At 42.1% G+C, this 26,895-nt stretch overlaps 1 protein-coding gene across 2 annotated transcripts; it reads right to left on the bottom strand.

Annotated features, from left to right (window-relative positions):
- Positions 1 to 1,042: 1,042 nt before the first annotated feature.
- On the bottom strand, positions 1,043 to 26,895 carry mrasb (muscle RAS oncogene homolog b). Of its 2 annotated transcripts, none has more exons than XM_060911833.1 (6): positions 26,690 to 26,895; positions 16,202 to 16,408; positions 13,266 to 13,419; positions 5,912 to 6,011; positions 4,075 to 4,154; positions 1,043 to 2,999 (listed from the first exon to the last, which is right to left on the bottom strand). In XM_060911833.1, the coding sequence occupies exons 2-6, from the start codon at positions 16,392 to 16,394 to the stop codon at positions 2,690 to 2,692; spliced, it is 837 nt and encodes a 278-aa protein (XP_060767816.1). In that variant the 5' UTR covers positions 16,395 to 16,408; positions 26,690 to 26,895; the 3' UTR covers positions 1,043 to 2,689. The 2 variants fall into 2 exon arrangements, with proteins under 2 accessions (XP_060767816.1, XP_060767817.1); XM_060911834.1 differs by having other exon boundaries at positions 2,825 to 3,003.

Raw genomic sequence — 26,895 nt, forward strand, 5'->3', positions numbered from 1 at the left:
ATGTTCTCCCCGTGTCCGCGTGGGTTTCCTCCGGGTGCTCCGGTTTCCCCCACAGTCCAAAGACATGCAGGTTAGGTTAACTGATGACTCTAAATTGACCGTAGGTGTGAATGTGAGTGTGAATGGTTGTCTGTGTCTATGCGTCAGCCCTGTGATGACCTGGCGACTTGTCCAGGGTGTACCCTGCCTTTCGCCTGTAGTCAGCTGGGATAGGCTCCAGCTTGCCTGCGACCCTGTAGAACAGGATAAAGTGGCTAGAGATAATGAGATGAGATGAGATGATTCCATTCAGTAAATTTTTTTTTTTTTTTTGCAGTTTGTTGTAAATATCTACCACATATTACAATATCAGTAGGCATTTTATATTTTGGTTCGAGGAATGACATGTGACCTTTGACCTGAATTTTCATGTGGTTACAATGTCAATTCCCTGTTGACATTTATTGGTAAACGACAAAACTAGAAATTAATACAAACAATAACGAATGATTAACAAAATGTGATCTATGAAAATACTTAGAAAGCGGGTAGAAAATGAACAAAAAGATTTTCTGACAGGTTAAACATTATCAGTTCATTTGTTTACAAACATTAGAATTACTTCCTCATTTACGTAAGCACCAACATCGATATATTTATATAAAAGGTATTTTGTACTAAATATAAGTCTATGTAAAACTAATTTTAAATAAAAACAATGTTTTGTTAACTTAATACCATAAAACAATTATTTTTTTTTATAAATAATCATCTGGATGTTGATAATTGTGGAATGGTGTCAATAACTGTGGACAAAGGTGTCGATAATTGTGGAACGGTGTCACGTGATCCGATACACTAAGTAATCGGGATTCAACTCATTTTTTTTCAGTGGAAGTATGAGTAATTATTCATGCACAATTTACGTATTGAAAGTCTTTTCTACTTTGGTAATGGCCAAAAAATCGTTAAGGTGTTGATAATTGTAGCCGCCGCTCTATATTTAAAAAAAAAAAACAAGCAAAAAAATATAAAACAATAATCAGATATAAAAGGCTGTGACTTGTCACAAGACCATTTTTATTCTTAAGATTAGAAATTCTTACAATGATTCTTGCAAAAATTCCCTTCTTTTATGGTCCACTAGCTCATTCCACAAATACTTTAACATAGCATGAACAATAATAATAATAAGAAGAAGTAGAAAAACAGTAGCAAAATGATTGCTAGCACGTTTCTTGCTCTAGGTTTCTACTGCAATTGCAAATACAGAAATACAGCGTATCGACATTCAGTCCACAAACTTCCAAAATTTGTAAAAATCACATATCAATAAGATAAAGTACCTCCCTGGTGCAAAATTTCCAACAAACGGTACACATTAACATCACATACAATGTTACAACTTCACAAAGAAAATGGCCACTGCAATGATATGCTTATTTGGCTGAAAATAAACAGCACAATCGATAAGCTTTTCATTCAAACACCTTTAAAAAAAAAGCTGTTTTTTCCCCAAAGCCAATACAAGAGACAATTCTTTCACAATTTTGCAAGCAAAAGCATTAAATAATATAATAATAATAATAATAATAATAATAATAATAAAGCAACAGTGCATTTGAGATTAACATAGATAGTTCAAGGATTCTTGGTCAGTGGATCATTGTAGAAAAATGGAAAATGTAACAGTAACTTACATTACACACTCTGTACTGTTACATGGAAAAATCTGTGCAATGACAGTGTTTGTGTTACACTGATCTGATTCTTCATGACATTAACAAACATTCAACAGGGTTGCCTCTGTGAGACATGTAATAGCTAATAAACCAAAGCAAGTCTGATGCATGAAAGAGTTTTTTTTTTACAATACAATTCTACAATCATTGATTTACGTATACAAACTCCATCTTTGTGCTAATGTAGAGTTGATTTGAACCAAAATCCAGTGACTGACCAATGGTGCAAGTGGCTAACTGGCACTACAAACATTAATCCATTGCTTGTTATCTTTTAAGGTCATTTAGTTTAATTGCAGCACGCCATTATACATTCATCTTTTGATGTTGCGGTGGATCTGAAGCTGATTCCAGGAATGTGTGATTGTAAGGTGGGATTAAATCCTGACACCATGCATGCTCACATTCACACTTGGGGCAATTTATCACAGCCAATTTGCCTACCGGGATGTCTTTGGATAATGGGAGGAAACCCAGAGGACCCAGAGAACTTGGGGGGGGATTACCTAAAATTAAATGCATTATCCAATTCCCTGATACTCTTTCTATGGTCCTTAATCATGCACAGGTTTATTAACTGCATTTACAGATCCATAATCACTAGTAGTTCCTCAGTCCAGCAGCTTGACGGGTGTGTTTTGGTGTGAAATTAGCAAGATGGCTTTAAGCAATGGCTTCCCGATTTAGTGGCACTTAGAGAATAAATGGTTTATTCCATCTCTGTATTTATAAAAGTTCATCCACCACCTTTTTACCTGAAGGCCTTTGTTACGAATCCTTGTGCTGTTAAAGGATTATTTTACAATAATGAGACAAACATAAAAGTACAAACATGTACAAAAACAAGGCCTCATTAGGGACGTCTTGGAAATGTTCTCTGAGTGAAACAGCGCTCAATTCCTGGACTCGCTCAACAACCAGTTTAAGAGACTGGGTTTAAATGGAACAATGGATTTCTATTACACGTTTTAATGACACACCTTAATAACACTGGCTGGCAAGATTTGTCTCCTGAATTGGCTTGAAGTGAAAACACTATGTGCAGTAGTATTACATTTAAGGAGCTCTGTGGTGTGTGTGTGTGTGTGTGTGTGTGTGTGTGTGTGTGTGTGTGTGTGTGTGTGTGTGTGTGTAACAGTCCAAGCCATCATCGCGTGGTTGACATGCCCAGAGAGAGACAAACAGTCATAGTAGGACACAGTGAAGCCTGGCTGATCCGGATGGCCTGTCCGCCCGCCATTTTGTTTTTTTCTTCTTCTGGGCCCTCTCTGGAACCTGCTGCCTGTACATTTTGAAAGAAGGAAAAGAAAGCAAGAATGGAGAATTAGACTACAATTAGATACTATCTACATTCCCACTGCTATCCAAAGCATGAATAATTTACTTGCTTCATTGAATTCTTCTGCTAGATTTTAGGAGAAAACTGCAATCTGTAATTACTGCAGCTATCTGAACAGATGCTATCAGGACATAGAACACAAAAGCTGTTCTCTCATGTGCGCTACTAAGCCCAGATTATCCTCGAATATAAAAAAAGGTGCAAATGTGAACACACTGTGGAAGCCTGAGAGCTGAGATGGAATATGACGAACAAATGTTGAATTAATGCATGCATTCTTTTTTCCCCCAATTTAGTCATTTGCTGAGCTCCCACCCACCAGCCAGCTCTCACCTCTCATCATATGACTATTATTAACTGGGGAGAGTTAACACATGCTTCCTCTGAGATATCTGAAGCCAGTCAACTGGATCTTTTCAAACTGCTGCTCACAGGGCAGCACTCTGAGGAAAGCGCTATCTACCTTCTTCCACATACATGAGCTCAAAGATACCCGAGATTCACTGTGATTGACAGGGGAGATGGGGTATACCATCCTGGGCTCTGGGCCACCAGTGGCTGTGGCAATGTTGAGATTTGAACTCGTGATCCATCAACATAGGGGAGATCTTTTTTTCTCGCTTTTTCATTTCACAGTTGTGAAATATTAACTTCCCGTTGCAAGATGTAAAGTCACAACTGGGTGCCGTTAACCCACAACTGTGATAAATAAAATCCACAGTGGCATAAAAAATAACTTGCAATTACAAGATAAAAAAAGCTGCTATTGAGCGATATAAACTCACATTTCTGAGATAGAAATTCACAGTTGTGAAATAAATCGAAGTAAAATTGTCTATCTGGTGGAAATGAACTTCTACACATAACCTACAGTCCATTTTGCTTTTCCCGTTAAATTCACAGACTTTGCTAGAGCCAAGAAATACAAATAAAACCATTTATCAGAATGTGACATTTCACATATTTCACAATATCAGTGATTGAATAATGTGACTTCATTTAAACTTCACTCACCGAATCACTCTTACAAGCTCATGAAATGCTTTATCAACATTCATGGGTGGATCCTTCGCACTTGTTTCAATATATGTAATCTGTTAAAGAAGGAAAAAAAGTGTATTCAGAAGCAAAACATTCAGTATCTTTAGAATCTGAATTAACTATAAAAAATTATTTTGGCAAATAATTCATATTACGCACTTGCATGCACTTACAGTGGATATAAAAAGTGTACACACCCAGTTAAAATGATTTTTTTTACATCAGAAAAACCTGAGACCACGATAAATAATTTCAAAACTTTTCCCACCTTTAATATGACCTATAACCTGTACAATTCAATTGAAAAACAAACAAATCTGTTAGGGGGAAAAACATTTAAAAAAAAAAAGTACAATAAGCTGGTTGCATAAGTGTGCACACCCTTAAACTAATACTTTGTTGAAGCACCTTTTGATTTAATTACAGCATTCAGTCTTTGTGGGTCAGAGTCTATCAGCCTGCCACATCTAGACTTGGCAATATTTGCCCACTCTTCCTTGCAAAAGTGCTCCAAATCTGTCAGATTGCGATGGCATCTCTTGTGCACCTCTTCAGGTCACCCCACAGATTTTCAATTGGATTTAGGTCTGGGCTCTGGCTGGGCCATTCCAAAACTTTTTTGGGGTCATTGTCATGCAAGATGAAATTCTTCTTCATCTTCAGCTTTCTAGCAGACACCTGAAGGTTTTGGGCCAAAATTGACTGGTATTTAGAACTGTTCATAATTCCCTCCACCTTGACTAAAATGCCTGTTCCAGCTGAAGAAAAACAACCCCAAAATATGATGCTGCCACCACCATGCTTCACCGTGGGTATGGTGTAATTTTGGTGATGAGCAGTGTTGTTTTTGCACCAAACATACCTTTTGGAATTGTGGCCAAGAAGTTCAACCTTGGTTTCATCAGACCATAACACATTTTCCCATATGCTTTTGGAAGAGCTGATGTATTTTTTTGCAAAATTTAGCCGGGCCAGATGTTTTTCTTTGACCCTACCTCATAGTCCAGACATATGGAGAATACGGGAGATTGTTGTCACATGTAGTACACAACCAGTACTTGCCAGAAATTCCTGCAGCTCCTTCAGTGTTGCTGTAGGCCTCTTGGCAGCCTCCCTGACCAGTTTTCTTCTTGTCTTTTCATCAATTTTGGAAGGACATCCAGTTCTCGGTAATGTCACTGTCGTCCCATATTTTCTCCACTTCTTGATGACTGTCTTCACTGTGCTCCATGGTATATCTAATGTCATGGAAGTTTTTTTGTTCCCTTCTCCTGACTGATACCTTTCAACAATGAGATCCCTTTGATGCTTTGTAAGCTGTCTGTGAATCATGGCTTTTGCTGGAGGATACAACTGAGTAAATGTCTGAACTTTACTTGGTGTTAATTAGTTATTTTAATTGATGGCAGGTGTGAACCCAAAAAGACTGAATGCTGTAATTAAATCAAAAGGTTCTTCAACAAAAGTATTAGTTTAAGGGCGTGCACACTTATGCAACCAGCTTATTGTATGTTTTTTATTTTTAATGTTTTTTCCCCCTAACAGATTTGTTTGTTTTTCAATTGAATTGTATAGGTTATAGGTGACATTAAAGGTGGGAAAAGTTTTGAAATGATTTATCGTGGTCTCATTTTTACATCATCATTACATCAGAAAAACCTGTCATTTTAACGGGATGTGTACACTTTTTATATCCACTGTAAGTACTCTAACAATGGCAAAACTCTGGGGCTATATGCATCAGTCAGAAATCTGATTTCTATTGAAACATATAATATTCGTGCTTTGTGAATAGTGAAGAAGCACCTACGCTGTGTTTCATCGCCATCTCCTTCCCCTGTTCGCTTGTGATTTTGCGCAAATGCACCAAGTCAACTTTATTAGCAACGAGGACCATCGGGAATGAATCCCTGCACAGACACACACACACACACACACACACACTGTAAAGCTATAACAGTATCATGTCCCAATCCAAGGATGTCATAACTCCTAGGCTTAGCAAATGCATTAAATGTCACAGCCCAGTCCAGTCCATCCATGCCTGAGTTTGTGGGACTTCCATGCCGGCTCCAGGCCGGATCCGGGACAGGAATTCAGTCCTGCCCTGCTGAAGGCCATTTTCCCTGAAGCGGCACTCCCACACCTGCTACCGCTCCTCTCCCATCAGCCAAGACCTTCTTAAGAACTATTTGGAGCTACTCCGGTTGCCAGACTGTCTCTCGTAGACTTTCCTCGCCTCACTACAACCCTTTGGTATTGTGTCTTCTTGATTCCCCCTGCCTGAATTGTTCCTAGTTTTTTGTCTAGTTTTCTGTCCAGTTTTTTGCCCCAGTTTTACCTGCTTGTTCCTTTGGATTGTGTTTTGCTTCCTCTGCCTGGATTTCCCTTGTCCCTGTGTTCTTCGATTTTTGTTAAGATTTTTCTGTCCTGTTTTTGTCCCTGACCGTGCCTACCTGCTCCTCTGTGTTTTTGACCTCCTGGCCCATTTTTTTTGACCACTGATTTTTGCCTGAGCCCTACTGTACCTCTGCCCTCTACTTCATTAAAGAAGCTTTTCTCTGTACACTGCCTGTCTTGAGTCTGCTCTTGGGTCCTCACATCACCTCAGCCCGCCATTTCTGACAGCACAGTCTGGCCAACATGGACCCAGCAGATTTCGCCCAGTTAAGAGCAGCAGTGCAGAGAGCTCTCCTTGGGACCCACCAACAGGACATCCAACAGGTGAATCAAAACCTTGTCGCCATCTCTGACACTCTCAATCTTCTTGCCACTCAGCTACAACAGCTTCAAGTAACGTCTGCTCCTACACAACCCCCTCCACCTACCGCTCCTCCAGCTCCTGCTCCAGCCCTCTTCAGAGAGCCAAGACTTCCCGCCCCACAGTCATACGACGGAGAATCAGGTACCTGCAGATCATTTTTATCTCAATGCTTGCTAACCCTTGTGCTTCAACCACTGGCCTTCCCTACAGAGCATTCCCGAGTGGCCTACACCATCACTCTCCTCACTGGCAAAGCTAGAGAGTGGGGAACAGCTATGTGGGATGCCAACGCACCATGCTGCGCCAGCTTCAAGGATTTCACAAAGGAGATGAGGCGAACCTTCAATCGCTCCCTGTCTGGCAGAGAGGCAGCAAGAGAAATCATGGGGCTGCAGCAGGGTGCCCGGTCTGCTTTTAACTATGCGATTGAGTTTCGCACTTTGGCGGCATCTTGTGACTGGAATGAGAGTGCCTTGTTTGACGGATTTTTGAACGGGCTGTCAGACTCCATCAAGGATGAGCTGGTCTCACGAGAACTGCCACCTGACCTCCCTGGTCTCATGGACCTCGCCAGTTGTATTGACTCCCGGATCAGACAGCGGGTGAAAGAGAGAGCTCAGACTAGTCTTCCTACCCCTCAGCCCCCCATTCCTTCCACTGAGCCAATGCAGGTAGACAGAGCCCGCATCTCACCTGAGGAACAACAGCGCTGTCAGGATATGAGGGCATGTTTTTATTGCGGACAGCTGGGGCACTTCTGCCAATCTTGCCCTCTAAAAGGAAGAGCCCACCAATGAGTTTGGGGGCCCTGGTGGGCAATGTCCAGAATCAGCCCCCTACCGGTCGACCGCTACTCCCAGTGCTCATTATCCATGGCAATCAGCCCCAAGACCTCCAGGTACTCATTGATTCAGGGGCTGACAGAAACCTGATCTGCTTGACCACCGCCAAGCGCCTGGGGATTCCACTACTGGCTCTGAACCCCTCCCTCACTGTCCTGACCCTTAATGGTACTGGTCTGACCACTATCACCCATAAAACAGACTCGGTCACCTTAAGAATTTCTGGCAACCATTCTGAATCCATCCAGTTTTTTGTCATGAGTAATCCCCAAAGCTTACAGGCATCGACACGGTCAACTGGGAGGCGCTCGCTGCTGATCGCGACGGCTGGCGCCACGCCGTCAGTAGTGGTGTCAACAGTGGCGAGAAGATGAGAAACCTCCGGTTGGAGGAGAAGAGAGAACAAAAAAAAAACGAGACATCAGAATGCCAACCCACCATCAGAATATGTGTGCAACCGCTGTGGCAGAGACTGCCACGCTAGAATCGGACTTCTGAGCCATTTGAAACGCTGCTCTCAACACGTGCAACAAGACTGATTAGGACTTTCAGGGCGCTTACCATTGTCTTCCGAGACCGAAGTATGCCCAAAAATCCCCATGTGCCCATAGTTCTTGGTCTGCCCTGGCTAACTCTACATAACCCCCATGTCAACTGGACTAACAACACCATATTAGGATGGAGTCAATTCTGTTTATCGTCATGCCTGAGATCTGCCCTCCCTCACGCTGAGCTGCTCCAGCCCACCATTGGTGAATATCCTGACCTCTCTAACATGCCTCCCAAGTATAATGACTTAAAACCTGTTTTCAGCAAGTCTCAAGCTGTTTCCCTTCCTCCCCATAGCCCCTATGACTGTGGAATTGACCTTTTCCCTGGGACTGCACTGCCTAAGGGGCGACTTTACTCTCTCCTTCTGAAAGGCAAGCCATGGATAAATACATCACCGAGTCCTTAGCAGCTGGAATTATTCGTTCCTCCTCTTCTCCTGCAGGGGCAGGATTCTTTTTTGTGGAGAAGAAGGACAAATCATTGCGCCCTTGCATTGATTACAGGGGGCTAAATGACTTCACCATCAAGAACCGTTACCCCCTACCTCTCATATCTATGGCATTTGAGTTACTCCAGGGAGCCCAGATTTTCACCAAACTAGACCTGCGTAATGCTTACCACCTCATGAGGATCAGGGAAGGGGATGAATGGAAGACGGCGTTCAACACCCCCACGGGCCACTACGAATATCTTGTGGTTCTATTTGGCCTGACTAACACTCCCGCGGTTTTCCAGGCCCTCGTTAATGATGTCCTGAGGGACTACCTTAAACTTTTTGTTTTTGTTTATCTGGACGATATATTGATTTTTTTCCCACTCCCTTGATGAACACCGCATCCACGTCAGGCAGGTCCTTCAACAACTCCTGGAAAATAAACTTTTTGTTAAGGCTGAGAAATGTGAGTTTCATAGAAGTTCTGTCTCCTTTCTGGGTTTCATTATCTCCCCTACACAGATTCAGATGGACCCCCTGAAACTCAAGGCAGTTGCTGACTGGCCCACCCCATCCTCTCAGCGAGAACTCCAGAGGTTTCTTGGGTTTGCAAATTTCTACAGGCGATTCATCAGGAACTTTAGTATGGTGGCTGGGCCCCTCATGGCTCTAACTTCCACCAAGGTCCCTTTCAGCTGGGGGGAAGGGGCCGAGAAGGTGTTCGAGCTCAAACGAAGGTTCACGTCAGCACCTATACTCACCATTCCAGATCCGTCCTGGCAGTTTGTGGTTGAAGTCGATGCTTCGGAGTCAGGGTTCGGGGCCATATTGTCCCAAAGATCGGCTAGTGACAACAAGCTTCATCCTTGCTCCTTCTTCTCTCGTCGGCTTTCCCCCTCTGAGAGAAACTACGACATTGGCTCCCAGGTTCATAGGACCTTTCTCCATCTCCAAGGTAATTAATCCCTGCTCTGTAAGACTGTCTCTGCCCGTAACCATGCGCCATATTCACCCAACTTTCCATGTCTCCCAAGTCAAACCCCTTGTCTCCAGTTCCCTATCCCCACCCTCCAAAACCCCTCCTCCTCCCAGGTTCATAGATGGTGGTGAGGTCTCCACGGTCAGGAGGTTGCTGAAGGTACGACGCCGAGGCAGAGGACTCCAGTACCTGGTTGATTGGGAGGGGTATGGTCCTGAAGAGAGGAGCTGGGTTCCTGCCAGGTTCATCATGGATCCCACCCTCATCACGGACTTCCACCAACAACACTCTGAGGCACTTCCTAAGGCGCCTGGAGGTGCCCGTTGGGGGGGGGTACTGTCACAGTCCAGTCCAGTCCATCCATGCCTGAGTTTGTGGGACTTCCATGCCAGATCTGGGACAGGAATTCAGTCCTGCCCTGCTGAAGGCCATTTTCCCTGAAGCGGCACTCCCACACCTGCTACCACTCCTCTCCCATCAGCCAGAGCCTTCTTAAGAACTGTTTGGAGCTGCTCCAGTTGCCAGACTGTCTCTCATAGACTTTCCTCACCTCACTACAACCCTTTGGTATTGTGTCTTCTTGATTCCCCCTGCCTGAATTGTTCCTTGTTTTTAGTCTAGTTTTCTGTCCAGTTTTTTGCCCCAGTTTTACCTGCTTGTTCCTTTGGATTGTGTTTTGCTTCCTCTGCCTGGATTTCCTTTGTCCCTGTGTTCTTCAATTTTTGTTAAGATTTTTCTGTCCTGTTTTTGTCCCTGACCGTGCCTACCTGCTCCTCCTGTGTTTTTGACCTCCTGGCCCATTTTTTTGACCACTGATTTTTGCCTGAGCCCTACTGTACCTCTGCCCTCTACTTCATTAAAGGGCATATCATGGGTAAATTCAGGAGCAAGATCAATGTAATTCTCCTATTTTATATTAAACTTTGGTCAAATATCTGTAACATTCTGCATTCTCTGAAATTTTTTTACCTTGCACAATACCAGAAAAATTCAGTTGAAATCAAGCCATTTGAGGCAAATTGGTCCGCCTCTGTAAAAACTTTGCATTTGAATTTCCTGGGAAACATTGATTTTCGTGACGTCATGTGAGGGACGCCTCCCTCTGAATCCTACGTCAGCGCTGGTTTGTTTATGAGAAAACAACCTGGTGGTTTTCTGCAAATTTCTTCAACGTTATCACGTAATTATTAAAATGGTTAACAAATGTACCGTAGGAGGGTGTACCAACACCAATCTTGATGGGATTAGTACTCGTCGTTTTCCAAAAGACCAGACAATGAGAGAGAAATGGGAGCGTTTGGTCTACACAGGCTGTGCACTGAAACTGCGCAAGCTCGCGCAGCCTGCTGGCGCTTCCGCAGATGACGTCACGAATCTGGCTCCAGACGCCCTTGGGATTTTTCCAGACTTGTTTTGTTATTTTATTTTTTTCTGCTGTAGACAGATGGCCTTGTGCAAAATTACCCTTCTGGATGAGTGTGTAAAGGGACATACTTTCATATAAAAAAATACCGAAATTGGTCCAGAATATGCCCTTTAAAGAAGCTTTTCTCTGTACACTGCCTGTCTTGAGTCTGCTCTTGGGTCCTCACTTCACCTCAGCTCGCCATTTCTGACATTAAAGAGTAATAATAAGTAAATTACTCAATACAGTCTCATATGTGCATGAAATTTTGCTAAACATAACAATGTACCAGAAACATTTTCTTCTTTAGAGCAAGTGGCAAAAACTAGCAAGGGTAGGCTTCGTTAAGTCACATAGTATCAATAAAAACCCAGTTTACAACCATAGACAGAAAACTGTGTCATTTTCATAAGCAATATCTTAATTTTTCTCAAACCCAAAGGTTTCAGGTGTGTTTTTAGTTATTTATCTGTAGTAATGTTGTGCTACTTAGTTTAATTTTATATATCTTATCTTTCCAATGATCTGGGTATCTCTGAATCTTGAATGCTACAAATATACTAATACCTTTCTTCATATTCAATACCCTATTCTAATAAGTTGTAATAAATGGTTTCTGTTAAGTTCCTAATTTACTCGCTATAAAATATATATGATGTTCAGTGTAGCATTGCAAAGTCTTTCTTCGAGCCGTTCTTGACATAATATGGGTTACTACAGTTGTGGATAGAATTAGCCTGGCTAATGTGACTTCAAAGCTCTCCGAGCTATTGATCTGGCCAAGATATTAAGCCCAACCGTTTCCCAGAGCCCGTGGTTGACCCACCTCCCTGAAATGCCTCAGTTTGCTACTGGTCGAAGCCAGAAAAGGCTGTGACGAAGCTTAAACCAATCACATCACTCTTTCCTCTGACGTATGTGACGCAACGGGGCTAACTGGTAGATTAAACTCTTACCGAAGCCGGTCGGGAGCAAGGCGAAAATGTCCTTCCTTTCAATAAATACCTCCAGGGCTGCTCTTTGCTCTGTTTTCAATGAGAACTTCCCGTTGAATGCTTTCAATACAGCATCTATGCGTAATAGATGCGGAAGTGTGAATGAAGCGCTTCCGGCATAGATTCTGTAAACAATCTATGGCTTCCCGTCGCAGTTCTACTATGTCAGTGCCTTGAGCACACCTCTACCCAGGGCCGTTGGAGATGCTCAAAGTTGATTGGTTCCCGATTTTTCGGGAGCTTGGAAGAGCTGTAGATAGCTTGCCTGGCCAGACTAAGCTCGCAACAGGCCCTCGTGTTGCGTCACGCTTAGGATGGGCGGGCCCAGGCTAGGATAGAATAGGGCTATTGACTGTAATTTTTATTTATTTACTGTTTGTTCCCAAATGCATTAAGAAGGTAAGAAACTAGTCGACTAATTAATTTTTGACGAGGCACACCTGTGACTACCTCATTAAGCTGGTTAAGGTAATGCCGATAGTGTGCAAAGCATCATCAAGGTAAACGCTGGATAATTTGAAGAAACTTTTTTGTCTACCACATAATTCCATATATGTTCCATATGTTATTTAATAGTTTTGGTATCTTCAGTATCGTTCTAGAATGTAGAAAATAGTCAAAATACAGAAAAACCTATGAATGAGTAGGGGTGCACAAACTTTTGACTGATCTAGCTATCTCTGAATCTTGAATGTTAGAAATATACTAATACCCTTCTTCATATTCAACACCATATTTTAGTATGTATAAGTGGTTTCTGTTAAGTTCCGGATTTACTCACTATAAAAGTATATGGTGTTCAGTGTATCATTGCGAAGTCTTGCCATTCTGTCAAGTTTCGTATATTCTGAGCTGTTTTGTTCTGATTGCCTATTCCGTTTTGTTTGTTTTTCACCATTTTGCTGGTCCATGGTTGGCTCCTCTTAATGGTTCGTTAATGCATCTCACTTTTGCCTGCCTAATGACTTGAATTTTGGATTGAGTTTTAAAAAAACTGCACACAGAGCCTTACTATGACTTTACGCATTCAATTTCATGCCTACATAACCTATAGGTTTAATAGTATACACTACATGTAATAGTATAGTAACAGTTTCAGATTTCTTCATCATAACATACTGTTATTCCGCTGTAATGTGCCTACGCCTGCTAGTGTTTTGCCCTATAAATGAACAAATGATTGTCTTTTTATACCTATCCTTGACTCTCAGGATGAGCTGATGGAAACGGTCCACATGCTCAAAGCTGGCCTTGTCCGTCACTGAAAACACTATGAGAAAGCCATCTCCAGTCCTCATATACTGCTCTCTCATTGCACTGAACTCCTCCTGACCTGCTGTGTCCAGTACTAGGGATACACACACGAACAAGAGAGAAAGAAGGAGAGAGAGTGAGTGTCCTGAGTAGCTTAAAGTAGTTCTAGAATTTGAAAATCGCCTTTGCATGTAACGATGAATATTAATATTTGTAGTATATTACAAAAAAAATCACTAAAAAATGTTTATCCGTTATGATTTTATAGAGGATTTTCTGCGATAGCCCACGAGCAAAACATCGCGCCGCGATCACGTGACCGATGACGTAGTAAATTGACAAGCTAGACAGCCCACTGCCTGTACATACTGTGACTGTGAGTGACAATTCGCGGATCTACGGATTATTTCCACTGTATACGATGGTAAAAAAGTGTGTAGTGAAAGTTCATTATGTCTACCTATTGAAACTATTCTTTAAATTCGTTTCTTAAGACAAGGATATTTTTAAGATGTTACCTTGACAGTTTCGGGGATAAACTTCCGCCTTCTTCAAAACAGCCACCAGATGTCGAGTGGTGACGTGCCTTATCAGCTGATGTTACTCTAAGGAGGCGTGAACGTCCCGCCCAATTTGACAGGTAGTTCACGCCTCCTGCTGTACCTGACAGCAGGAGGCGTGAACTACCTGTCAAATTGGGCGGGACGTTCACGCCTCCTGCTGTACCTGACAGCAGGAGGCGTGAACTACCTGTCAAATTGGGCGGGACGTTCATGCCTCCTTAGAGTAACATCAGCTGATAAGGCACGTCACCACTCGACATCTGGTGACTGTTTTGAAGAAGGCGGAAGTTTATCGCCGAAATTGTCAAGGCACACACGGACTGGCCATCGGGAGTAGCGGGAGTTTTCCCGGTGGGCCGGTGGTTCAGTGTGGGCCGGAGGAGGAAAAAAAAAAAAAAAACAGTTGCGCGCTGGCCTTTAATATAAGCAATGTTAACAGTTTCTTTAAGAAACTGTTAACATTGCTTATTACAGTTAACATTGCTTATTACAGTTGCGCGCTGGCCTTATAAGCAATGTTAACAGTTTCTTTAAGAAACTGTTAACATTGCTTATTACAGTTAACATTGCTTATTACAGTTGCGCGCTGGCCTTTAATATGATAAGCAATGTTAACAGTTTCTTAAAGAAACTGTTAACATTGCTTATCATATTAAAGGCCAGCGCGCAACTGCTTTTTTTTTTTTTTCACCGCCGGCCCACAATGAACCACCGGCCCACCGGGAAAACTCCCGCTGGCCAGGTAACATCTTAAAAAATCCTTGTCTTAAGAAACGAATTTAAAGAATGGTAAAAAAGTATGTCGCGTACAGCTGTTCTAAAACCAACAAAGACTGAGTATCTCTGCATCAGTTCCCTGATCCTGATAAGAATAATGGATATGATCTCGCTGAGTGGAACCGGCAAGTAAAGTGGACGAGGGCAGACTGGTGCTAGTTGAAGGCTAGTGCACATATTTATGCTGGTGAGTGTAAAGGGAAAAGTGTTTTTTATAGTCCATGGGAGAATCTTGAGGCGCGCTTTGAACGAGCTTCCCGAACCTTTAGGACAATTAAAGGGTTCTTTAACTAAACAAGAACTAGACGATCCCTGGACGAGTTCCTGCTTTGCACTTCTACGATACAGCCGTGACTGTCCCCATTCAGGCCCGCATTTTTCCTCTCCCCAAGCTCCGAACGCACACAAAGCAGACTTTGACAGCTGCAGTCATTTCCGTGTTGTTGGAAAGGCCGCTTGAACGCCATCGGTTCACCCCAAATATACCGCCGATCACGACGCACATTTCGGCCCAGACCTCTGATTTAGTAGAAAAAATGTTGTGCATCGACTCACCTCGACTGGAACACGATTCACTTTCGTCTTCAGACGCAATTTCGTCTGAATAATCGCTGTCTGATTCACTCATTTCGCTTGTGTTTACACTGGATGCTGCCATCCTGGTCAATTTACTACGTCATCGGTCACGTGACTCCCGACTGGGATTTCCAGGAAATGCTTCCCAGAAGCTCGGTTTTGTCGCTCAAATACACCCCTTTGATGGGGAAATTTTTTATTTTTAATTTGCATACATTGAATATATACCCTTATACTACATTTTCATCAACAGTGGGTTCTAAAATTCTAGAACTACTTTAAGCACACAGCCACAATGTGGGCTCAGTGATCACGTTTGAGCCTGTATTTATCGCTGTCTACTTGTAAACCGATGTCTGAATGGGGTCAAATACACAAAAACTATCCCACTCATTAAAAAAAGAGAAAGAGAGAGAGAGGTGTTGAAAAACACAAACATGCACACAAACATATCAAGACCTAATCCAGTCCATAAAACTATATCTACTGAGATAACACGATCTGTTGCATAAGCAGGGGCATAGCAACACACACACACACAAAAAAAAAAAAAAAAAAAAACCACCCATGTGCAAACAAAATAAAGATATTTGGGCCTCCTTTATATAAACCTGGATACAAATGGATTTATTCCTAATTTATTACACAGGAAATTTGGTATTCATGAAAATCCTGTAATTTTAAAAAAGAAATCACATCCTACTTAGGCTCCTGTATGTAAACCACTACTGCTGGGCTTCAAATAATGTAATTAGCATGGATTACTATGGCATTACGCTTTCATTATGTTAGAGAATGCACAGGCACACCCTCGAAGAAAAAGTCCGACACACACAGTAAGCACAGTCACACCCTTGATCAAATAAAACTAAGATCCTGTAAATCCACACACAAACACAGCAATACACTTCGAATAAGTGCACATACAAACACACAGAGACTGAAAAAGGCCATGCGTACCATCCAGTATGGCCCACTGTCCATCGATCTCGGTGTGTTTGAGGTAGGAGTCCTCGATGGTCGGGTCGTAATCAGGCACAAAAATCTTCTGAAAGAACTGGATGGTGAGGGCGCTCTTGCCCACGCCGCCGTCACCCACCACCACCAGCTTATAAGTGGGCAGGTTGTCCCCAGGCACAGCGCTCGTCGCCATGGAGACTGCTACACCTGGTCACACACACACATAAGCACACTGGATGAGAATGAGAGGAGAAGCAATGAACCCTAACACTCTAAATGGGCTGTAAAGTGATACGTAGGCACTATAATGCCGCAGCTTTCGAGAATAAGCACACACTCAATGTGCAATGTGCTGATCAAGACTTTTCACAAGCATCTAAATAAGAGTTATACACTCATGATTATGAAATATCGACAAGACCATATACACAGACCGACCTTGTCAAAGATTTTTCCAAGCTTTTTTTTGGAAGACATAATACAAATTCAGCATTAAAAGAAAGGCTACATTTCCAGAACACTTGACATTCAAACCCAGCTAAGATAAAAGTATTAAGCCAATACATACTCATCTGGTCAGCTTTCCAAATATCACTACTCTTTACTGTCTTGTTATAACAACAGTGTGGCTTTTCAGGCTCGCTTTGCTTTCATGAAGTTTTCAAATCCATTTCTGCTGTTTGTATACTTAAAAAAAAAACTAAACGATACAGGTGTCCTGAGTCATGTAACAGAAGAGTATTCGCCTTTGTGGCTGGGTGTCAAGAAATGGCCATGCTACCTGTTTGGGAGGGACACCGTTACTCTCTCCCCTGGCAATCAGAGATGCTAGTTCGAGCTACACACTAGCTTTCACCATCCCTGGCTGTGTGATAGGGAGAGCCAGCTGGAAATGATTAAAAATTGGGAGAAAAATGCAAAACAAAAAACAAAAAAACAAAAGTCACACAATATGAAAAGGAAGTCAATTAATGTGTCTTCCTCTAAATATTTATTTGACTGTTTTTCCATGGAACAATGTACATTTTAATATCTAGTACCTACACTGCAACAAATTCAATATGTTTGACATCAATTTCATAAAATCGGTGAAATTTAGTTCCCTCTGAAATTTGGTCATTGTGATATATGATTATTTCTGTAATATCTCAAAAAAAATTAAAAATAAAAATAAAAAACCCAGGCCATTCCGTGGTTGGGAAGTTATTTAAATTGAGGGGATTCCCAAGCAAATAATTTGCATGAACTCGATCGTTTCGCACAGTCAAGCAGACAGAGGAAGTCTGGTGTGTGCATCCCCAGGTTTACCTTCTTCTTCTTCTTTTGGGTTTTACAGCAGCTGGCATCCAGTATTGCATTACTGTTCATCGACAGGTTTACCATGACCGTGCACTGACAGTTACATCATTTTGTCACTAAATGAACAGCTGATCACACCGAGGTGCTCGCTGAGCGCCGATGTTTATTAGTTTGGTCCTGCGTTTCCTTTCCTTCGCAACATAACATTTTTTCTTCTTGCTTTCCGTTACTGTAGTCCGTCTTTCACGTTTCAACACTTTTACTATTACACTTCTAGCTTCCAGAGACATACACATGCTGGTCACTTTATTAGGAACACCCATACACTTGCTGTTTTATGCAATCCCTTGACAGCAGCACGATACATAAAATCATGCAGATACAAATCAAATGCTTCAGTTAATGTTCACTTCAAACATCAGAATGGGAAAAACTGATCTCTGTGACTTTCACTGTGGCATGGGTGTTGGTTTGAGGCAGATGGACTGGTTTGAGTATTTCAGAAACTGCCAATCTCCTGGGGTTTTCACACACAACAGCCTCTAGAGTTTACAAAGAATGGTGCGGAAAAAAAAAAAAACATTGAGTGAGTGAGAGTTCTGTGGGTGGAAACAAACACCTTGTTGATAAGAGAGGTCAGAGGAAAATGGCCAGATTGGTTTGAGCTGCCAGGAAGGATATAGCAACTCATAGTAACTCTTTACAACCATGATGAGCAGAAAAGCATCTCAGCATGCAACAGCAGAAGACCTCATTGGGTTCCGCTCCTGCAGCCAAGAACAGGGATCTTACAGTCAAGAACAAGTTCCTATTAAAGTGGCTGGCGAGTGTATCTCATTGTCAAACAGTGTGTTGTACATATGTCTACATCTTTCTCCTCGGAGAACCCAAGTTTTTATAGTCTGCTATCGCAAAATAGCTACATCCAACTGAAGACATGAGGGAAAACAAGATGGTAAGAAAAACAGCACGGAAACATCTAAAGTTTGGGGAAAAGGTATCATGTAGTCCAGGCAAAAATGAATGAATTTGCAAGACAACAAAATGAGGAAAATTCCTGTTGTGAGGCTAGCTAGTGTTACTGAGAGTCCGAAACTGAATGTATGTGAACAAGTACACACACATGATGCCCTGAGGAAATGACGGATATTGAGACTTCAAAAGTACTTCAACTTCTGTCTTAGAATCTCATCTCTCTAGCCGCTTTATCCTGTTCTACAGGGGCGCAGGCAAGCTGGAGCCTATCCCAACTGACTACGGGCGAAAGGCGGGGTACACCCTGGACAAGTCGCCAGGTCATCACAGGGCTGACACATAGACACAGACAACCATTCACACTCACATTCACACCTACGGTCAATTTAGAGTCACCAGTTAACCTAACCTGCATGTCTTTGGACTGTGGGGGAAACCGGAGCACCCGGAGGAAACCCACGCGGACACGGGGAGAACATGCAAACTCCGCACAGAAAGGCCCTCGCCAGCCACGGGGCTCGAACCCGGACCTTCTTGCTGTGAGGCGACAGCGCTAACCACTACACCACCGTGCCGCCCTGTCTTAGAATTTCTCAGAAATTCTTCAATGAAATTTTGTAAATCTGGCATACATGTTTAGCTTGGTTTGTCTTACGCAAATACAGAACTCTACTCAAATACTGATGAACGAGGTCCAATATTAGCAACATTCTAGCAAAACAAAAGCAGCATATAATGAAGGACAACACTGGTACACTAAAACTAACAATACAGACAGATTTACTTACTGTATACAGTGCATGCTCTGCATGCACTCCAGTTTCTGAGAAAATATCAATACAAACGCTCTGACTATGGAAGGAAATATTGAGTCATCATACGTAGCTGAGTGCGTTAGTCAGGTTTTGAAATACCGATGAGCCCTTCCTTAAAGCGTCAACAATTACACTGTTCTATGATCTAATTTCAGCGGTTACAAACAACATGGATTAAGCAAGACAGAGCTGAAGAATCTGCAAACTCTATATTGCAACAGTACCGATAATCCATTAGACAACACTCAGCACACACTGTATTAAGAAAAACACTTCAGAATAGACATTTTTAAAGCTAGCGGTCATGTTTAATGCTATTGAATACCTGTGAAACAGGTTACAGTAGTTTCCGTTATCACTTGTGTTATAGCAGCTACAGTGGTGCTTGAAAGTTTGTGAACCCTTTAGAATTTTCTATATTTCTGCATAAATATGACCTAAAACATCATCAGATTTTCACACAAGTCCTAAAAGTAGACAAAGAGAACCCAGTTAAACAAATGAGACAAAAATATTATACTTGGTCATTTATTTATTGAGGAAAATGATCCAATATTACATACCTGTGAATGGCAAAAGTATGTGAACCTCTCGGATAAGCAGTTAATTTGAAAGTGAAATTAGAGTCGGGTGTTTTCAATCAATGGGATGACAATCAGGTGTGAGTGGGCACCCTGTTTTATTTAAAGAACAGGGATCTATCAAAGTCTGAGCTTCACAACACGTTTGTGGAAGTGTATCATGGCACGAACAGAGGAGATTTCTGAGGACCTCAGAAAAAGCGTTGTTGATGCTCATCAGGCTGGAAAAGGTCACAAAACCATCTCTAAAGAGTTTGGACTCCACCATTCCACAGTCAGACAGACTGTGTACAAATGGAGGAAATTCAAGACCATTGTTACCCTCCCCAGGAGTGGTCAACCGACAAAGATCACTTCAAGAGCAAGGCATGTAATAGTCAGCGAGGTCACAAAGGACCCCAGGGTAACTTCTAAGCAACTGAAGGCCTCTCTCACATTGGCTAATGTTAATGTTCATGAGTCCACCATCAGGAGAACGCTGAACAACAATGGTGTGCATGGCAGGGTTGCAAGGAGAAAGCCACTGCTCTCCAAAAAGAACATTGTTGCTCGTCTGCAGTTTGCTAAAGATCACGTGGACAAGCCAGAAGGCTATTGGAAAAATGTTTGGTGGATGGATGTGACCAAAATAGAAATTTTTGGTTTAAATGAGAAGCGTTATGTTTGGAGAAAGGAAAACACTGCATTCCAGCATAAGAACCTTATCCCATCTGTGAAACATGGTGGTGGTAGTATCATGGTTTGGGCCTGTTTTGCTGCATCTGGGACAGGATGGCTTACCATCACTGATGGAACAATGAATTCAGAATTATACCAGCGAATTCAAAAGGAAAATGTCAGGACATCTGTCCATGAACTGAATCTCAAGAGAAGGTGGGTCATGCAGCAAGACAACGACCCTAAGCACACAAGTCGTTCTACCAAAGAATGGTTAAAGAAGAATAAAGTTAATGTTTTGGAATGGCCAAGTCAAAGTCCTGACCTTAATCCAATCGAAATGATGTGGAAGGACCTGAAGCAAGCAGTTCATGTGAGGAAACCCACCAACATCCCAGAGTTGAAGCTGTTCTGTATGGAGGAATGGGCTAAAATTCCTCCAAGCCGGTGTGCAGGACTGATCAACAGTTACCAGAAACATTTAGTTGCAGTTATTGCTGCACAAAGTCAAGTCAAGTCATTTTATTTATATAGCACATTTAAATACAACAAAGTTGGCCCCAAAGTGCTTCACAACATAACACAAGATTTGGAACAACATTTACAGGGAAACAGAATAAATAAATAAATTGGACTAGATTAAAACCCAAGCTAGCAAAAAAAAATGTAGAAAAATAGCATAAATATGTAAAATATAAGGATAAATGAACAAAACAATTTATAAAAGTAATTAAAATACTTAAAAGGGGTAGACTTGACATCACTAATTAAAATTGAAAATAAAATCAAAATTAAAAATGAAAATAGAATTTACTACCTCAGATTGTGCCAAAAGCAAGGGAGAAAAAAATGCGTCTTTAAATTGGATTTAAAACAATCAATGGTGGGAGAGGATCTGACATATAGGAAGACTGTTCCAGAGCTTAGGGGCAGCAACAGAGAAGGCTCTGTCACCTTCGGTTTTTAGGCATGTGCAGGGCACTGAAAAAAGAAGTTGTGATGAAAACCTGAGGGATATGGGAGCAGAACAAGGTATGAGGAGATCAGAAATGTACTGAGGGGCCAAACCATTTAGGGCTTTAAAAACAAACAGCAATACCTTAAAATCAATTCTGTACCTCACAGGTAACCAGTGTAGCTGTGCTAGGATGGGAGTGATGTGTTGCCTTTTCTTTGTACCAGTAAGGAGCCTAGCTGCAGCATTTTGGACTATCTGTAAGCGTGTGAGGGTGGAATGAGGCAAGCCCAGATAAAGTGCATTGCAGTAGTCTAACCTAGAAGTAATAAAAGCATGAATAACTGTTTCTAGGTCTTTTGGAGGTAATATTGGTTTTAGCTTTCCAATGTTTCTCAAATGATAAAAACTACCTCTCACCACATTTGCCACCTGCTTGTTAAAACTCAAAGTATTGAACCATAAAAACACCTAGGTTTTTAACCTCACTGTGCAAATATGCAGACAAGGGACCAAGGGTAGGGGTGATACTGGCGGCTGAATTGGAGGTGCCAAAGATGACCACCTCAGTCTTGCTGTCATTCAGCTGAAGGAAGTTTCCTGCTATCCAACGTTTAATGTCGTTCAGGCAGCTAATGAGGCTGTTTGTGGAGTGGGGATCAGGTGAAGCTGTCAGGTAAAACTGAGTATCATCTGCGTAGCAGTGATAGGAAATATTGTGTCTCTTAAAAATTGACCCAAGCGGAAGCATGTATAATGTATAGCGGAAGCATGTATAAGAAAACAGAAGGGGACCCAGAATGAAGCCTTGAGGGATTCCACATTTGATAGGGGTGGAGGAGGATGAGCAGTTTCCAATCCTGACAGAGAAGTGTCTGTTTGTTAGGCAGGAGTGGAACCATTTTAGTACAAAGGGGTCACACCAGATACTGAAAACAAAGGTTCACATACTTTTGCCACTCACAGATATGTAATATTGGATCATTTTCCTCAATAAATAAATGACCAAATATAATATTTTGTCTCATTTGTTTAACTGGGTTCTCTTTATCTACTTTTAGGACTTGTGTGAAAATCTGATGTTGTTTTAGGTCATATTTATGCAGAAATATAAAAAATTCTAAAGGGTTCACAAACTTTCAAGCACCACTGTATATTTATTCCTTCACCAGCCTTTTTTTCCTTCTGTTTTAGATAATAAAATGCACACAAAAAAAGAAAGAAACCGGAAAGCACAAAGCCTTCTGTGCTGAGGGCGTTCCCATGTCAGATAACTTAAAAGCACTGACTCGAACAGCATGGCTCTGATCCTAATTACAACTGTGACGTAAAGGATTTTTAGGCTTATATTAATTAATGCACTCGTTCTAATATGTTATTCCTGTAACAGTTCATCATTTACAGTCCCAGGTCAAACCTCATAAGTACTTAACTGCTAAACAAGTCATATATGCTCTTTACCAAACTGAAGGCCAGAGTGATAATTAGTATAGTGAATTTACACAAATCACACAGGTTTAGACAAACTTTCTAACGTCAAGTAAATATCTGAGTATTTGAAAGATACATAACTATAACTCATCTCATCTCATTATCTCTAGCCGCTTTATCCTGTTCTACAGAGTCGCAAGCAAGCTGGAGCCTATCCCAGCTGACTACAGGCAAAAGGCGGGGTACACCCTGGACAAATCACCAGGTCATCGCAGGGCTGACACAGAGACAAACAACCATTCACACCTACAGTCAATTTAGAGCCACCAGTTAACCTAAACTGCATGTATTTGGACTGTGGGGGAAACCGGAGCACCCGGAGGAGGAAACCAATGCAGACACGGGGAGAACATGCAACCTCCACACAGAAAGGCCCCCGCCGGTCGCTGGGCTCAAACCCGGACCGTCTTGCTGTGAGGCGACCGTGCTAACCACTACACCACCGTGCCGCCGGGCACTCATCTATTTCAGTTCAATTTGCCAACCGTAAATGCCAAACAAAATCTGAAATCTGGAATTATTGAACCACAGGTTCGACATGATGTTGCCTTTTAATGTTGCAAACAACAAATCTTTATAGGCAGAGGCGGTCTTACAATAGAGGCGAAGTAGGCAATTGCCTTGGGCCCCTCCAACTTTCCCATTCGGCAGGGGCCCCAGACCAGCTGCCCCTTCCCGAATCAGCTGGGGATTTGGGGGCCTTTGGACAGCGATCCATTCCTAAGCCATTGTGTTTGTAAATTGTAATTTTGTATGTTTAAATCGGCAACAAAGACAAAAAACTAAAATACAAAGGAATGAAGTATTTGTACACCCCCCCCATTTGTGTTGAAATGGACTATTCCATGCAATGATCGCGCGAGTCCGAGAACATTGCGCGACGAACATGAACTGAATCTGAGTGAGTGAATTCAGAGAACTTCTGATAGCGACTGTGGTGAATTGTTTTGAACTTGTGATCAGCGAAATGAAGCGCCACTTTCCAAGTGGTGCTACGAAAAGGAGGAAGCGGGATGAGGCGAAATCAAAGAATGATGCACTTCCCAAGCTTACAACTTTCTTTAATGTGTCAACACCGTCGGTTGACTCGGATGTTGTAGCGGAGCAGGAGGAGCCTGCTGTTGAGTCAGGAGGGGAGCTAGCGGCATCAAGCTCCAACAGAGCAGACGAGCAGCAGACTAATAATTCTGAAAAAAACATAGCGGAGGTGGTGAGTGCGTGTCCCGTTTCTGTTGACCACCACGAAGAAAATGACTCTCTCATTCATTCACTCACCCTCTCTGTCTCACACACACAGAACACTCTCTCTCTCTCACACTGTCTCATTCTCTCTCACTCACTCACTGACACATACATTCACATGGATATGGAGTTGCTTAGAGCCAAATGCCACCTCATCTCTCCTCAGTCCACACTTCTTACCTCCACTCACTCACACACACACACACACACACACACACACACACACACACTATCTCACACACACACACACACACACACACACACACACACACACACACACACACACACACACACACACACTCACTCACTCACTCACACACATACAAACACTAACTCACTCTCACACACACACTAACTCACTCACACACACTCACACATACACTAACTCACTCACTCACTCTCACACACACACACACACATACACACACAACCATGTACATAGTTTTATTTATAGAATGTTTGAAATGTTCTGATCTTTAAAAAAAAATAAACAGTGCTGGTTTTCCTGGCATTTTGGCAAAGACAGATGTTATCTGAAATCTTATTCTCTGTTGGGTTCCATCATGACTATTAGTTTGTGTAGTGCTACACTTTGTGTGTTCTCTGCTTTCCATCTTCATTTTGGAGTAAAGAAGTGTATGCAGGGTTTAAAGGGGAATGGTTTTTTTTCTCCTCTCCAACCTTTACTTCCCTATATATGCTTTACCTGCCTATCCACCATGCAGTCGGTAAATTTTTTTTTGTTTGTTTCGGATCGGATGGGGGGGGGCCCATACATACCTTCGCCTGGGGCCCCCAATTTGCTAAGTCCGCCACTGTTTATAGGCAAAGGCTAGTATCGTTTGAGAGCATGGTTACTGCAACACAACACAACTCTGTCATTGGTACAATTTCACTGGCTGTTTGCCTGGTTGAACGTTGACCCTAGAAATGAAGATCTGATGCTGATTTGTTGAAAATGCATGCTTATGGAGATGATCAATTGCACTTTCATGGTTAAGGCTCTGGGCTACTGATCGGTGAGGTTTGGGTTCGAGGGCCAGCACCGCCAAGCTGCCACTGTTGAGACCTTGGGCCTTAAGTCACTGATCTCAAAGTCGTCTTTCATTTTGGCAAATTTGTGACTCCAAGTCCACATCAGGGGCGGCACGGTGGTATAGTGGTTAGCGCTGTCGCCTCACAGCAAGAAGGTCCGGGTTCAAGCCCCGTGGCCGGCGAGGGCCTTTCTGTGCGGAGTTTGCATGTTCTCCCCGTGTCCACGTGGGTTTCCTCCGGGTGCTCCGGTTTCCCCCACAGTCCAAAGACATGCAGGTTAGGTTAACTGGTGACTCTAAATTGACCGTAGGTGTGAATGTGAGTGTGAATGGTTGTCTGTGTCTACGTGTCAGCCCTGTGATGACCTGGAGACTTGTCCAGGGTGTACCCCACCTTTCGCCCGTAGTCAGCTGGGATGGGCTCCAGCTTGCCTGCGACCCTATAGAAGGATAAAGCGGCTAGAGATAATGAGATGAGAAGTCCACATCACCGCTGCGATATTCAACCAAATTTCAACAAAAATGCATCAAGCCTAAAGAAAAAACTGCACAGACACTACGCACTGTGTTACGAGCTCTTATAATGCAGCGTGATTCAATTTATATTGATCTTGTAGCCTCCAGCATCCTTTGGAAAGCACAGTGACCTCACCTGTAGTCAAAGATTACATCACTGTATGCTTATTTCCTCACACTGAACATGACATGCACAATGAACAGAATGTGCTTAGTTCTCATACTGAATACAACACAACAACACAAGTCTAAGGCTGTATAAGACTCAGACATTTCGTGCAAAGATTCAATCTAGCATGCATGCACATTTGTCAGATTTAACACGACATGTACATTTAGGATAATCATGACATGTAACAGCATGCAGATTTCTCAGATTTAACCAGACATCATTGATTAGATTCAACACAATGGGATATATTTCTCATGCGTGTGCATTATTTTATATTATATAGGTATATATTAGCCAGTTGTATATTATTACTGTATTGTAACAATCTTTCCAGCTGTGTAGGCGTTTAATTCGTGCCTTCGTCGTTCCTATTAACTGTTATGTTTGTCTGTGGTTTTAAAAATCGTCTATTTAAACATCACTGTTACAAACAAAAATCTTCAATCCGGAACATTCTATTTTCTCTCCACACCAAGCAACAGCGTCTCCCTCCATGAGCTCCACTCAGGATACTTCTCATATAAAGCCTGAGGTTTTTTGTTGTTTGTTTGTGCTTAAAGACAGGCAAATTCTCTCAAAATCTTTTCACATATAAGTTACAATCCCTTGTGAATTATATATATATATATATATATATATATATATATATATATATATATATATATATACTAATACGCAAAGGCCTGCTGCTTCCTGCAAAACGAATTTGGTGCCACAAACCGTCAAAACAAACAAATTAAACCCGTCTTACCGTTTAAACAGAAGACACCACCATGTGCGAATGACCAAGTCCTTTTGAAGACACGTTGAAGTAAACATTCCAGTTGAAAACCAGGCCGTGTCGGTGCGTTATTGTTATTATTATTACTATTATTACTATTATTATTATTATTATGTTCACCTCAGCTGTACAGCGTTATCTCTTCCAGAACAGAGAGTGAGCTCGAGCTCTTCATC

This window comes from Neoarius graeffei, chromosome 27, assembly GCF_027579695.1.
Source record: "Neoarius graeffei isolate fNeoGra1 chromosome 27, fNeoGra1.pri, whole genome shotgun sequence".
NCBI lineage: Eukaryota > Metazoa > Chordata > Actinopteri > Siluriformes > Ariidae > Neoarius > Neoarius graeffei.

What these genes read in the sequence shown, in the direction of transcription:
- mrasb (XM_060911833.1), bottom strand. Translation starts at nt 16,394, where the DNA reads ATGGCGACGAGCGCTGTGCCTGGGGACAACCTGCCCACTTATAAGCTG. An exon ending in ATCCTGAGAGTCAAGGATAG is followed by an intron (nt 6,012 to 13,265) that starts GTATAAAAAGAC and finishes GTGTCTGTGCAG; the next exon opens with GGATTCATTCCCGATGGTCC. An exon ending in GAGCTTGTAAGAGTGATTCG is followed by an intron (nt 3,000 to 4,074) that starts GTGAGTGAAGTT and finishes ATGTACAGGCAG; the next exon opens with CAGGTTCCAGAGAGGGCCCA.